The following is a 15,796-nucleotide window of genomic DNA, read 5'->3' as shown; positions in this document are numbered from 1 at the left end:
TAGGAATCAACTAGGAGAATGAGGTTTAGAACCATTCTGTAGAAAAAGCCTAAGCCAACAAATTAAAATAAAAATACCTAGGTTTCAAGTCCAGAACCTAAATGACCTCAGTAAATGCAAATGTGAGACCAGTATATTAGAATATATCTACAGTTTGATTCATATACACAACCTAAAACAAAAGAACTTCCAAGGAAAACATTTCCCCCTGAAGATGGGCTTCTGATAAAATAAAAATATATATAAATTAAAGGAGAAATGAAAACCATGAAAAAGAATCACCAAACAGAGCTTGGTGTAGTGGTGCACACCTGTAATTCCAGTACTTAGGAGGCAGAGGCAGGAGGATCATGAGTTCAAGGCTAGCCTGGGCTATACAGTGAGTTTGAGGTCAGCCTGGGCTATACAGTGATACCCCTCCCTCCAAAAAATTAAAATTAATAATTTTTTTTAAAACCCAAGAAGAGCTGCTTTTTCAGCTCCATTCCAAAGGCAGGAAAAGACTAACGTCCCAGTGCAAGTACTCAAGCAAGAGGAGTTCCCTCTTACAGAACGGTCAACCCTCATATTCTATTCACATTTTCAAATTATTGGTTGAAAGCCACTCATTTTAACAAGAGGAATGTACCAAGCTGGGGTATGGCTCAACGCAATTTGCTAAGAAAGGATGAGGTATAAAAATAGGAAATAAATAAATGTATCATCATTCAGAGATTATATAGCTGGAAAACCAAAGCAAATCAATTGAAAAATGTATTGCAAAACTTAAACTCAGTAGAGTACCTACATAAAAAAAAAATTAATGTATGAGGTAGGAGTGGTGGTACATACTTGCAATCCCACCTTCTGGGGAGGTAGAGGCAGGAGGATCACAAGTTTGAGGTCAAAAAGTTAGCAAGATTCTATCTCAAGCAAACAAACAAAAATGATGAGGGCATGGCTCAAATGGCAGCATGCATGCTTAGCATGCTCAAGGCCCTGGGGTCAATCTCTAGTATCACAAAAAGAAAAAAGTATAAACATCAATAACCCTAGATACATAGAGAGCTTACAATTATAACAGAAAAGAAAAAACTAACAATACACATTATAAACAATAAGCAGGGTGCCAGAGGCTCACACTGTAATCCTAGCTACTCAGGAGGCAGAGATCAGGAGGATCGAGGTTCAAAGCTAGCCCCGGGTAAACAGTTTGTGAGACCCTATCTTGAAAAAATACTCCAACACAAATGCCTGCCTAGCATGAGGCCTGGAGTTCAAACACCAGTACCCCTCCTAAAAAAAAATTACAAGTAGTATTTAAGGTACATATAAACATTTTTAATATCTACCAGGGGACACAAGATACTTGAATAGATATAATGTATGATGCCATGTGCTTATATAAAAATTATATCAAAAGGATATCAACTACCCACTATAATCTCAATTAAAATGTTAACAGTTTTGGTAACTGGCTTCTAAAACCCACATTAAAAAATAAGAGCTGGTGGAGTGGCTCAGGCAGCAGAGTGCCTGCATAGCAAGCATGAGGCCCTAAGTACCACCAGAAAAAAATTAATAAATAAGAAATGCCAAGAAAATTCTGAAAAAGAGAAGTAGACTAATCAAATATTAAGATAAAGCCAGAATGATTAAATTATTATAACAGATACACAGGTCAACTGACCAAAACTGGGTCCAGAAAGAGACCAAAACACATTGTATAGGAAATTTTTATATAGAATAAAGGTGACATTTGGAATCAGTGGAGAAAAATATTAAATATAAATGTTAGTAGTGCAACTGAGTAGCCATCTAGAAAAATGAATTCCAGATGGAACAAATATAAATAATAAAACCATAAAAGTGATTAGAAAAATCACTTTTATTTTATAAAAGTACAGATGTCTTTTCTCAACAATAAAATAGGAACCAGAAATTAAAAGAATAAGACAAAAAGCAAGAAAATGAACTATTTATACCCTGCAAAATTGCTATAAACTAATCTTAAAAAGCACTGATTTTGAGTCATGTAGCGTTCTAGGAAAAGGGAGTCATAGGTGCTGCTGGGCTGTTCCACTTGCTGCTTACTGACTGACTTATCTATGTTCCCTCTCACAGAGGAATAAATTGGTCAGAAAGTCACACCACAGTCCTGCCCTTTAAAGATATCAGAAAGACATCCAGGGAACCAGAGGTAGCAATTCACTTAATTAGAAGGCCCTTAACCAGAGGCACAAAAGGAAGGCTAGAGATGTGGCTCAAGTGGTAGGGCACCTGTTTAGCAAAACATGAGGCCCTGAGTTCAAATCCCAGAATCACTTTAAAAAAAAAAAAGTCTAGAGACACAAAGGAAAAGAATCTCAAAGTAAAAGGGCCATATCAGATGCCTACTTTAAGAATCACCATAGGAAAAATGCCTACTAAAGGTTCTTAGACATGGGTTCAATTCCAGATCAGAGTACTTCCCTCAGTGTTGAGCCAGGAGTCAAGGTGGAGGTCATCATTGCAAATGGCTAGGTCAACTATTTAAATAAATTATCGGTTGTTAAAAAAAAAAAAAAAAGTCCCTACCCTCACAGAATTTACACTCCAGTGCTCTACTACTATCGTGGAGTAGGTAAGAAAGTAAATAAATAAATAAATAAATAACAGATTTTTGTTGTTGTTGTTGATAGTACTAAGGTTTGAACTTAGGGCTTTGTGCTAGGCAAGCACTCTATCCCACTTGAGCCACCCCCTGCCCTCTTAGCTTGTTTGTCAAATATGGCCTCAAGAGTTTGCCTGGGTTGGCTTCAGACCTTGCTCGTATCTCTACCTCCTAAGTAGCTGGGATCACAATTGTGAGTCACCATGCCCACCACTCTACCAACCGATTTTTTGTGTGTGTGATGGTTTTTTTTTTTTTGAGATAGAGTGTCTTGAACTATTTGCCTGGGGCTGGTTTCAAACTGCAGCCCTCCTGATCTTTGCCTCCTGAGTAGCTAGGATTACAGGCATGAGCCATCAGCGTGTGGCTGTGTTGGTTTTCTTGCTGACAGAGGCCTACCTAAGTATCACATGGTGAGAAAAGGAGCACACATTTGTGTATTCTTTGGTCTTTCTCTTTTTATAGGGCTAAAAGTATTCAATCATGGAGGCTCCACACTGATGACTTTATTTACTCCTGATCATCTGTAAAAGCCACCTCCTAAACACCATAGTCAGATTAAGTTTCCACCTTCTAAAGTGTTAATTTACAATGAGGATTAATCTCCAACAGTTTTGGAGGGGATAAGCCATATCAAACCACAGAACATGTGAATGAAATTTTAAAAGCAAGTTCAATTAAAATTAAACAAAATTAGATGCCCAAAGAAAAACAAAAGTAGTTTATTTTAAAATGAGAGACATTTCAGAAAAACAACTAGAAATCTACAAGTGCAAAATATAGCAATTAAAATTAAAACCACACACATACAATGTATGAACAATAGAGCAGAACCAAATGAGAAAAGAATTAGGTAATAAGGGACATAAGATGAGAATCACCTCCTCCCTCCAAAAATAGGCACAAAAAAGCAAGGAAATAAAAATATGAAAAAAATTAAGAGACATGAAAGAACATGAAATAATATAATATGCATATAAGATCAGAGAAAATAAAATTTGAAAAGATATTGCCTAAGAATTTTCTGAAAACAGACATGAGTCTTAAACTGAAAGAGTATAACAAGTCCCAAGCTGAAAGAAAAAAAACTGACTTAAAAAGTAATAACAACCAGCCTAAGATTTAATCTATCAGCAACAGCAGAAGTTAGTTTTGTTTTTTTAAAGTGTACCCCAGGCTGGCCTTGAACTCATGATCCTCCTGCCTCATCCTCTTCACCTTGCTGATTACTGGCATGTGCCACCACGACCGGCAAGAAGTTAGTTTAAAAAAAAAAAAGTAAGCGTATAATAGCTACATATTCTGAGGAAGTTTTTTGTTTGTTTGTTTTGCAATACTGGAGTTTGAACTCATAGCCTTGCATTTACTAGGCAGGTACTCTTCCAATTGAGCCACGCCTCCAGCCCCATTTAAGAGTTTATCCAGCATAAAGATAGAATTAATTACAATAAATGTAAACAAATGATAATCTCTGTCCCTTTATAGGGAAATATAATTTTTTTCCAGTACTGGGGCTTGAACTCAGGGCCTATACCCTGAGCCACTCCACGATCCCTTTTTTTGTAATGGATATTTTCAAGATAGGGTCTCAAAAACTATTTCCCTGGGCTGACTTTGAACTGTGATCCTCCAGATCTCTGCCTCCAGAGTAGCTAGGATTACAGGCATGAGCCACTGGCACTCAGCATTTTTTTATAAAAATCCAAATATAAAATTGCTTACAGAAGATACACATAAAACACTATCACAGATGGGATAAAATAGAGACAAAAAAGATACTTAGGTAAAATACTTAATCAAAACAGCAACATATATAGGCAAATGCTTATGATGAGAGGGAAGATAAGTGAAACTGGTACAAAATAAAACAAAAATACTACAAGCATAAAATGGGGCAAAGATGGATACTTTGTATTCATAAAATATGTAATTTATCTATAATGTACAATCTAACAATAATCATAAGCATCAATTCACATATACCTCAAGGTGGCCATATGTAAAACACTCATAGAAACCCAAGAGGAAATTCGTAAACACATTGGGAAATCTTTAAACCAAAAGACCATAGAACTTTTGAAAATAGGAAAAAAAGCATCTAAAAGACATATATAGAATTTTATGCAAACAAACAAAAGTAGAGACATCATACTCATTTCAACTACATTTGCAGCATTCAAAAAATCATGTGTTGGGCTGTCAGAGTGGCTCAAGTGATAGAGAGACTACTTAGTAAGCATGAGACCCTGAGTTCAAACCCCAGTACCACCAAAAAAATAAACAAAAATCATGTGGTAAGCCAAAACAAAAATCTAACTGTACTCCAAAAAGTAGACATCAGATCATTTTTTGTGCTATGCTAAAATCAGAAGTTAAGTATCAAAAAACTATCCCAAAAAATAAATAAAAATAAAAAAGTTTTAAGCTACCCAAAAAACTTACAATGTGGAGATTTTTAATTTTCACTTTATATAATTATTGCATAAAAAAGGAAATGAAACCAAAACCAAATTACATAAAATGAAAAAGAATTACATAAAAACTAGTGATATGGCCAAGTCAAAAGGAACGAGTAAGCTTAAATGCACATATTAGAGAACAAAAAAATATTAGGAAAAACTGAGATAAGAATAAAATTCCAGAAACCAGAAAAAACATGCCAAAGAAAGGAGGCAAAAGAAAGTAATGGAGGACTGGAGGCATGGCTCAAATGGTAGCACAAGAGTGAAGCCCAGAGTTCAAATCCCAATTCCACCAAAATAAATGAATAAATAGATAATAAAATTCATTTGAGAAAAAAGGGAAGTAATGAAAATAAAATTAAAAAATCAATGAACCAGGCTGGCAGAGTGGCTCAAGTGGTGGAGCACCTGCCTAGCAAACAGGACACCCTGAGTTCAAACCCAGTACCACCAAAAAAAAAAAAAATCAATGATCCCAGCGAGGCCTGGTGGCATGTGCTGATAGTCCCAGTTAATTGTGAGGCTGAAGCAGGAGGATAGCTGAGTCCAGGAGTTGCAGTCCAGCCTGCACAATGGATGACAGAAATAGATTCCATAGGGGAAAAAAAAAGACAACAGTGAACCGTAAAACACATATAAGCAGAAGATAATCAGTAGAATCAAAAGACAATTACTTGACTGTCAGTTTCTGCCCAGGATGGAGTTATGTGGAGATCTTGCAAACATACAGAATCAAACTTCTCTAGAATAGATAAAAGATACAGGTGCAATGAGACTTTGGTACTATGTAGCCAGCTTGTAGAATCTTTCATTTCTTAAGTCATGGGTTTATCAATGAATAATAATTGATTTTTAAAAAAGCAAATCCTTTGAAAAGAAACCTAAAATAAATTTGTTAAGTGTAATTTCTTTATTTATTTGGCATTTCAGGGTCTCAGCATACTAAGCAAGCACTCTACCGCTGAGCTACATCTCCAGCTCTATTAAATGTAATTAAAAAATGGAACAAATATGATGCAAGGATAATCACATGAATGGGTCCTGTCAGGTCTAGCACTGGGGAGGCTGAGGCAGGAGAATCTTGAGTTTCAGACCAGCCTGGACTACACAGCAGAGACTATCTCGAGGAAAAAAAAAAAAAAAGGCCAGGTGCCAGTGGCTCATGCCTGTAATTCTAGCTACTCAGATGGTTGAGATCAGGAAAATTGTGGTTCAAGATCAGCCTGGGCATCTCCAAAATAACCATAGTAAAATGGACTGGAGGTGTAGCTCAAGCAAAAGAATGCCTGCTTTGCAAGCACACAAGCCCTGAGTTCAAACTCCTATACCACCACCACCCCAAAAAAAATGAAAGGAGGAAAACACTGCAATTTAAAAAAACTAGAAATCTTTACAACAGTCACTATGTAGTCTTTATGCCTTTAAATCTGAAAATTTAAATGAGATTAATTATGCCCAAGAAGATAAAGTCAACAAAAATTATTTAAGATGGAGAAGAAAACCTGAAAAGAAAACCAATTTTTTTAAGTTGAAAAGGTGCTAAAAAAAAAATCTACCTCTAAAAAGTCCCAGACCCAGATGGTTTTACAGAGAAGCTCCAGTTAACCTTCATGAAATTCCTATGTAATATGACCTATCACATGATGTAAGGATAAAAACTGGAAGGTTTCCCAACCCAATTATGAAAAAAGCATAACTCTAGCCAAGCACTGATGGCTCATGCCTGTAATCCTAGCTACTTAGGAAGCAGAATAATGGTTCCAAACCGGCCCAGGCAAATAGTTGGAGAGACCCTATCTCAAAAATACCCAATATAAAAAAGGACTGGCAGAATGGCTCAAGTGGTACAGTGCCTGCCTAGCAAGAGTGAGGCCCTGAGTTCAAACCCCAGTATCACCAAAGAAAGAAAAGAGAGAAAAAAAAAAAGAATTATACAAGGAACTTAAGCATCCTCAGATTTTGTTATCTACAGGGTTACCAAATTCCCCATGGATAGATACCATGGGCTGTGATAAAACCTCAGCAGATTAGACTCTGATAAAATCGTTCTTCCCAAAAGCAGGTCCCTAAAAGCAATGTACCTTGCTGGGACATGACTCAAGTGGTAAAGCACTTGCCTAACAAGCATGAGATGAGGCTCTGAGTTTAAAACTCAGTTACCCCCCCCACCCCGAAAAAAAGAAAAAAACAATGCACCTTGCCCTGTGGTCTTAGCTACTCAGGGGACTGAAGCAGGAAGATCAAGGAACCCAAGAGTTTAAGGCCAGCCTGGGTAACATAGTGAGAAACTGTTTAAAACAAATAAAATTAAATTTAAAAGATTGTTTAATGACATGTTTAGAAATCACCAAAATATTCATGGGGACCTGCTTAAATTATTAAACATCCATACAACGTGATACTTTGCAAATACATGAAAGATTGAGGAAGAACTTAAGCACTGAAGTATGATATGGAAAAATCTCCTAAATATAAGTTGAAAACAATTCAGGGCTGGGAATGTAGCTTAGTATAGAGCATTTGTCTAGCATATTGGAGACCTTGGCTTCCATCCCTAGAGCTAGCACTGGGGTAGGGGTCCGGGAGCAAAGTTTGGAGTGTTGTGTATGATATGCTTTATTTTGTTAAGAGACAGAGGTGAGAAGGAGAGGGGAAAGGAGAGTAGTAGAAACTGGGCAGAGTTCTGGGCAGGTTTTTTGTTTGTTTTGAGATGTTGCCTAGGCTGACCTTGAACTTCCGGACTCACCTGATTCTCCTACCTCAGTCTCCTGAGTAGCTGGGACTACAACTGCACACCAAAGTACCCTTCTTGATCAAGGTTCTTAAGAACTTTTCATTGTGCTTTTGTATGTGTGTATATTAAATGCATAACTAATTTAGTCAAACTTTTAAAATTGGGTTTCTATAGTTCATTAATCAAAAGAGAAACTAAAAAAAACCTAATTTGTTTTCTGAACACTATCCTGATCCACTATTTATTTATCTATTGCTCTGCCATACTTACTGCTTTTAAATGTTCTTAAAATCACATTGTGTATTCTTGCATAGATCTTCCATATAAATTTTTAAATCAGTTAAATTCCATGAAAATTCCCCTGCATTTCCATAGGGAATATATTTATTTTAGAATTAATCTTGGCAAATTGGTGACTTTAAAATTCCAGTAACATAAGTTTCTTTCTTTAGATCTTTTAAGCCTGTGGTAGACCCTATCAGCATCTTTTCAATACTAATGATAGAGTTATTTCCTGCAGAGCTCTCCATTTTATTCACAGACCCATATGAGTTACTTATCCAGTTTCCTTTAACTACAAGTGGCCACTGAACACAGCTCTGACTATTGCAACATAATCTGCTATCTGTTGGGACTCTGGAAAAGATTTTGTTCTTCCTGACAAAAGGAAAAGATGTTACTGGGTGATTCTCTTTCCTCTTCTTCTTGCCTTGGAACTGAAGTTGTCATCTGGCAGCTATAAAATTATAAAGCTGCCATAAGGAGGGAAAGTTTGAGAAGTGCAGAAAAACAAACCCTGATGCCAATGGAGGAACTCAACCAATGCTAGCAATTGCTACCTCTGTGGTTTTTGTTTTATGATGAAAATAAACCCTTATTTTTATTTAGGCTATGGTCAGTCAGATACATTCTCACTTTCTATCGAAAGCATTCCAAACTGATCAAGGGGATTTCAGTCACGTTTTTTGTTTTTTGTTTTTTTGTTTTTGTGGTACTGGGGTTTGAACTCAGAGCTTACACCTTTAGTCCCCCCACCATCCCTTTTTTGTGATGGTTTTTTTTGAGATAGGGTCTCTTGAGTTATTTTGCCAGGGCTGGCTTCAAACTGTAATCCCCCTGCCTCCTGAGTGGCTAGGATTACAGAAATGAGCCACCGGCACCTGACTTTTTTTTTTGTCAGTATTGGAGTTTGAACTCAGGGCCCTGCACTTGCTGAGCTAGCACTGTATCACTTGAGCCATGCCCCACGGACCTTTTTTGCTTTTATTTTTCTGGTGTGGTCTTGCATTTTGGCTCAGACCACAATCTGCCTACCATGTACCCAGGATCACAGGTGTATGCCACCATGACCAGCTTATTAACTGAGGAGGGGTCTTGCTAACTTTCTGCCCTGGCTGGCCTCAAATCACAGTCTTTCCAATCTTTGTCTCATGAGTAGATGGGATTACAAGTGTGAACCACTCATTGCACCCAGCCATGATTTTTCTTAATACAAGGTTAATGTGTTTTTTGTTGTGTTTGGTCCTAGATATTTTATTGTAAATGGATTCTTGTTTTCCATTACCTTTTCTAATTGGTTATTAATGATTTGCAGGAAACCTACTGATTTATGTATGTTAATGTTATATATAGTCACCTTACAAAATTTTATTTTAATTCTAATAGTTAATGGTTGATAAGTTAATGTCCAAGGATTTTCTAAATAGTCATATCATTTCCAAGCAACAATAGTTCTATGTTTCCTTTTATTTTATTTATTTATTTATTTTTGCAGCTCTGGGGTTTGAACTCAGGACCTCACGCTTGCCAGGCAGGCACTCTTACCACTTGAGCTACTATGCCAGCTACTTTTGTTTTTTAATAACATTTCCTCCATTAGTCTCATTACACTGATACCTAGGATGATGTTGAACACAGTTGAAGGTAGTTTTAACTGGTTTCATCTTACTGGAATGACTTTCTTATTTCATATTTTCTAAATATGATGTTGGGAATATGGTAGATACCTTCATTAAATTGAGAAGGTTCTTTTGTGACCCTTAAAATGAGGATTTTTGTCAGAAAAAGATTACTAATAGGATTTAAAACAGGGTTCACTAATTTTTCCCAGGCCAGCCTCAAACTCCAAACTCATGATCCTCCTGCCTCCACCTCCCAAACAGTTGGGATTGCAGACATATACCACCACACCTTATTTTTAACAAGTGTAATTTTAAATAAATATCTCACACATGCACACCCCAAATGGGCATCTTGTAAACATGATGGGATGTGAAAACACAACACCCAAAAGACGATGGCACACAGTACATTGCAGAGAATTGGTTATTTACCAATTGGTTATTTACCCTGGTGACCATGTGGTTGACTAGGAGCTGCAGCTACTGCTGCTGCCCAAGAAGAGAAGAGAGTATCACCCAACACATCACTAGCCCAGGAAAAGATCAAAATTCACAGCAGAGATTTCGCAGAATGCATATTGCTTTTGTATCATCATAAAATCCAAAAAATGGTAAGTCAAACCATTGTAAGTCATGGAATCTCCACATTACAAGTGCTAGAGCAACCACTAAGAATACTTTTAAAAGAAATATATCTGACCAAGCATGCGACTCATGTCTGTAATCTCAGCTCCTCGGCTGGCAGAAATCAAAAGGATGACGGTTAGTGAGAACTTTTCTCAACAAAAAAAGCAGTTCGTGCCTGTGATCCCAGTTACCCAGAAGGCATAAGTAAAAGGATCACAGTCTGAGGCCAGCCCCAGGGAAAACATGAGCCTCGTCCAAAAAATGGTAGTTCACAGCACTTGGGAGGTTGAGGCAGGAGGATCACAAGAAGTTTGGCACCAGCCTGGACTATATAGAAAGACTGTTTCTAAAAACCAAAAGGTAAGGGGAGGGGAGGGAGATGGGGACAAGGAAGGGGAAGGAGGAGCAGGGAGGAGAGGAGAGGAAGAAAGAAGGAAAGCAATAGGAACCTTATTAGTTTCAGAGACAGTAGATTCCAAAGTAATGAAAATTTTATCAGGGATAAAAAGAAACATTACATGTGATACAGTGGTAAATACACCAAGACATAACAACATAAATGTATATGCACCTAAAAACAGAGTGCCAAATACATGAGGGAAAAAAACTGATAGAATCCAATAGGAAATAGATGAATCCACTATTCAATATGGAAGACTTTAACACCCCTCTATCAGAAATGGACAGGTACAGCCGACAGAACACTAGTAAAGACAGGATTGAACAGAGATTAATGACCATGAGTCAAATGGATGAAACTGGTATCTATACACTTAATCCAACAGCAGCAGATTACAGTCTTCTCATATCTATAAAATATGTCAAAATAGACCACATTTGGGGCCATAAAATATACCTTATTTAACTTAAAAGAATAAAATCATATAATGTCTGTTCTCAGATCCACAATTATACTAGAAATCAATTAACAAAAAGATAGGTTGGAAATCCCAAAATACCTGAAGATTAAACAATACATTTCTAAATAACATATGAGTCAACAAAGACTCAAGAGAAAATTTGGAATATATTACACGAAATAAAATTTAAACTCCAACTTTTTAAAAATTTGTGGGATGTGGCAAAATTTAATACTTATGTATAAAGTTAACAAAATATACCCGAGATTTATATGAGGAAAACAAGAAAACTCTGATGAATGATAACAAAGAAGACTAAATAAACCACAAAAAAAAACCCTCAAGATGAATTATAGATTTAAGTGTAAAATGTAAACCTATAAAACCTCTACAAAACAACATAGGAGAAAATCTAGATGGACTTGAGATTAGCAATGACTCTTTAAATATAACATCAAACTCACAATCCTTCAAAGAAATAACTGATAAGCTGGACTTCATTAAAATTAGAAACTTTAGCTAGGGGTATAACTCCATGGTAGAGTGCTTACCTAGCATGTATGAGGCCCTGGATTTGATCTCTAGTACTGCCAAAAAATAAGTAAACAGAAACTTGTGCTCTGTGAAAGACAATGTCAAGAGAATGAGATAAGCCACAGACTGAGAAAAAAATATTTGCAAAAGACACATTTGATAAAGGACTATTATCCAAAATATTAAAAAAAAACCCTCAAATTCAATAATAAGAAAATAACCCAATTTAAAATGGACAAAAGCCCTGACAGACAACTAACTAATTAAGATATATGGATGGCAAGTAGCTAGATGAAAAGATAACTGGGAAACTGCAAATTAGAATAACAATGAAATACAGGTTGAGTCTCCCTGATCCAAAACTCCAGAAACTAAAATGCTCCAAAATCCAAAACTCTTTGGGCACTGCCATAAGTAGAAAATTCACACCTGACTTTATGGTAGATAATGATTAAAATACAGGTGCAGGACTGAGGGTATGCCTCAATTAGTAGAGCACTGGCCAAGCAGGCTGTAGGCCCTGAGTTCAAGATTCAGTATAGCAAAAAACAAACAAAAACTGCACATATACTAAAATATTATACAAAATTACCTTCAGGCTATATGTATAGATACATATGAAACAGAAATGAATTTCATGTTTGGACTTGAGTCCCATAACTAAGATACCTCAGTATGTATATGCAAATATTGTAAAATCTGAAAAAATCCAAAATCTAAAACAATTCTGGTCCCAAGCTTTTCAGATAAGGCATACTCAACCTGTACTACTACATGTAAAATAAAATAAAATGGCCAGGATCCACAACACTGATAACACCAAATGCTGATGAGGCTCTCTCAATTCACTGCTGGCTGGAAGGCAAAATGGTAATGTCATTTTATAAAACTGAACATACTTTCATCATACAATCCAATAGTCATGATTCTTGGTATTTACTAAGATGAACTGAAAACTTATATCCCCACAAAAACCTGTATGTGAATGTTTACAGCAATATCATAATTGCCAAAACATGGAACAACCAAGATGTCCTTCAGTAGGTGAGTGCATAAATAAACTATGGTACATACATCCAATGAACTTTTTTTCTTTTGGTGCTGGAGGTTGAAGTCAGGGCCCTCACACATGCTCTACCACTGAACCACACCCCCAGTCCTTCAGACAATAAAATGTAATTCAGTACTATAAAGAAATGAACTATGGAACCATGAAAAGTAATGAAATGTAAATGCATACTATGAAGTAAAAGTGAGCATGAAGAGGCTGTTCACTACATGATTTCAACTACGTCACATTTTGAGAAAGTAAAATTATGGAGACGGTTTAAGACTTGTGGTTGACGTGGGTTAGGGAGGGATGAACAGAGCACAGGGAATTTTTACAACAGTGAAACTATTCTGCATGATACTACAATGAGGAATATACATTTGTTAAAATTCACAGAATGCACAATAGCAAAAATGAACTCTAATATAAATGTAGATAGTCACATCAATATAAGTTTATTTAGGGCTGGGGATGTAGTTCTGGGTTTAATTCCCAGCACCACAAACACACAAAATCATTTAAAAAAATAAATAAGCCAGGCATGGTGGTTCATGCCAGTAATCCCAGCTACTTGGGAGACAGAGATAGGAGCATGGCAGTGAGAGGCCAGCCAGGAAAAAAAAAAGTTAATGAGACCCTCTCAAAGAACAAGGCAAGCATGAAGTAAATTACTTCTGTAATCCCAGATATTCAGGAGGCATAGTTAGAAAGATTGCAGTCTGAGGCCAGCTGAGCAAAAAGCACAAGATTCTATATGAAAATTAACTATAAGCAAAAAGGGTTGCAGATGTGGCTCAAGAAGTACAGTGCTTGCCTATTGCTCTAAAAGATAAAGTTTAGCCAGAGGTGGTACCATACAGCTATAATCCCAGCTACTTGGAGGCTGAGGCAGAAGGCTAACTAGTCCAGGAGTTTGAGACCAGCCTGGGTAACATAATCAGACCTGCCTCAAAAAAAAATGGGTGGGGGTGGGGGGAGACTGAAAAAATGAACCACATAATAGGAGAAAATATTTGCAAATCATATATCTGATAAGGAATATAGTAATATCCCTTATACATGAAATTCACAAATACAACCCAATTCAAAAAAGTACAAAGGACTTACGTAGACGTTTCTCCAAGAAATATAAAAGGCCAATAAGCATATAAAAAGACGTTTATCGTCACCAGTCATTAAGGAAATGCAAAGAAAAGTCATGGTGAGATGCCATTTCATACTCACTAGGATGGTTATTACAAAAAAAAAATTTTAGAAAAGAACAAGTAGTGAGAATGTGGAGAAATTGGAACCCTTATACATTGCTGTTAGGAATGTAAAATGGTGCAACTACTGGAGAAAAGTTTGGTTGTTCATCAAAAATTTTAAATAGGCTAAATGAAATAAGGCAGTCATAAAAAAGAGAAATACTGAGCCAGTGCTGGTGGCTCACACCTGTAATCCTAGCTACTTGGGAGACTTACATCAGGAGGATCACACAAACAGTTCACCAGACCTCATCTCCAAAATAACCAGAGCAAAATGGACTGGAGATATAGTTCAAGCAGTAGAGTGCCTGCTTTACAAGCACGAAGCCCTGAATTCAACCCCAGTCCCACCAAAAAAAAAAAAAAAAAAAACGAGACCTGCCTGGACAATATAGCAAGACTATCTCAAAAAACAAAAACAGGCGTAGACACACGTGTCAAGCAGTAGAGGGCCTGCATAAGATGCTCGATTTCAAACTGCAATTCTGCCCCCAAAAATTAAAGCAAAATAAAAAGTGTATGCTGTGTGTATATAATTTATATATGTGTGCATGTATACATATGTATATATATAGGATATATGTGTATATACAACATGTATAAATGCAGAAAAGGGTTCAGAATTATTCACATCAAATAGTGGTTGTTACTGGAGGATACATATGTGCATACATTTACGTGTACACATACATATGTGAATGGGGCAGAAAGGGGTGGCAGAGACTCCTATATTCACTGAATTTTTGATCAGCCTGTATTATTTGTATAATTGACACAAATAAAATATCTTAAAGTTAATAACTAGATTGGGAGAAGAGTTTAGAATAGTATTCAAGATCCACAGCACCTGACTAGGCAAAACTGATGTTCTAGTTAAACTCAACTATCAGCTCTGCATTAAATCTGACCAGCAGCAAGACATATGAAATAAGCTGAAGCATCACTCACTCACCTTGAACACTTCAGAGAAGAAGCCAGACCCGATTTTTTCACAGGTGAAGTCATCCAAGCGCGTCAGTCTGGAAAAGGCACTTATAAGAGCTCGATACGAAGATGGCCAAACTCTTCCAGCCTGGGTCATGCTCCCATCCCCTCCACCACCTCCTTCAAACTCTTCAAGACGCTCCACACGTGGAGGAAATCCTGCAAATGAATTCCGTTTGCTCCGATCCATAATCAATAATCACTTCTTCTTTTAAAAAGGAACTCCACACATAATAAGTTTTCGTTGAATTGTGTTTCTCTTCCAACTTGACACTAAATGAGACAAAAAAAATTTTTTTTCATTAAAACCAGTAATGAATAAATACATCAAATCAATGAACTCTCAATGCAAAAATATTTCCTTTTACATTCTAGCTCCAAATTTTCTGGTACTTTTATGTCTTTACTTAAAAAAAAAAATTAAAAAAAAAAAACCAGATACACTTAAAACCTAAGATGTAGCCAGTCTTTAACTTGAGCAGAATACAATGACCATCATCAATTACATTCTAGGTAACAAAATAACAATGATAGTATCCATCATTCCATCAACCACCACTTTCCAGGAAACAATAGTATTAGCAGAGCATGTGCTTAGTCTAAGAGCTTTACCTATATCATGTCATTTGATCCTCAAATAATCTATTAATATGAATTATTATGTTCATTTTACAGCAAGGTCACTAATCATACAGTTACTAATTGGTAGAGATTAAATTAAAATGCAAGACTAATTCAAAATTCTGTGCTCTTACCAATGCTTT

The 15,796-nt window shown here is 36.4% G+C and overlaps 2 protein-coding genes across 4 annotated transcripts in view; both read right to left on the bottom strand.

Annotated features, from left to right (window-relative positions):
• Tesk2 (testis associated actin remodelling kinase 2) overlaps positions 1 to 15,222 on the bottom strand; it is a 114,305-nt gene extending 99,083 nt beyond the window's left edge. Inside the window, exon 1 of one of the 3 annotated variants that reach the window (XM_074080275.1) lies at positions 15,001 to 15,222. In XM_074080275.1, coding sequence (XP_073936376.1) covers positions 15,001 to 15,222 — 222 coding nt within the window. Of the gene's footprint in view, positions 1 to 11,767; positions 11,842 to 15,000 lie in introns of those variants that run through there. The other 2 variants (XM_074080277.1, XM_074080276.1) reach the window with 2 other exon arrangements.
• Positions 15,206 to 15,796, bottom strand: part of Ccdc163 (CCDC163 homolog) — a 32,758-nt gene continuing 32,167 nt past the window's right edge. Inside the window, exon 9 of the mRNA XM_074080280.1 lies at positions 15,206 to 15,305. The gene's annotated coding sequence lies outside the window, so the exon portion shown is untranslated. The remainder of the gene's footprint in view (positions 15,306 to 15,796) is intronic.

The sequence above is a fragment of the Castor canadensis genome, chromosome 7 (assembly GCF_047511655.1).
Source record: "Castor canadensis chromosome 7, mCasCan1.hap1v2, whole genome shotgun sequence".
Taxonomy (NCBI): domain Eukaryota; kingdom Metazoa; phylum Chordata; class Mammalia; order Rodentia; family Castoridae; genus Castor; species Castor canadensis.
This window is presented reverse-complemented; position numbering and strand designations above follow the sequence as displayed.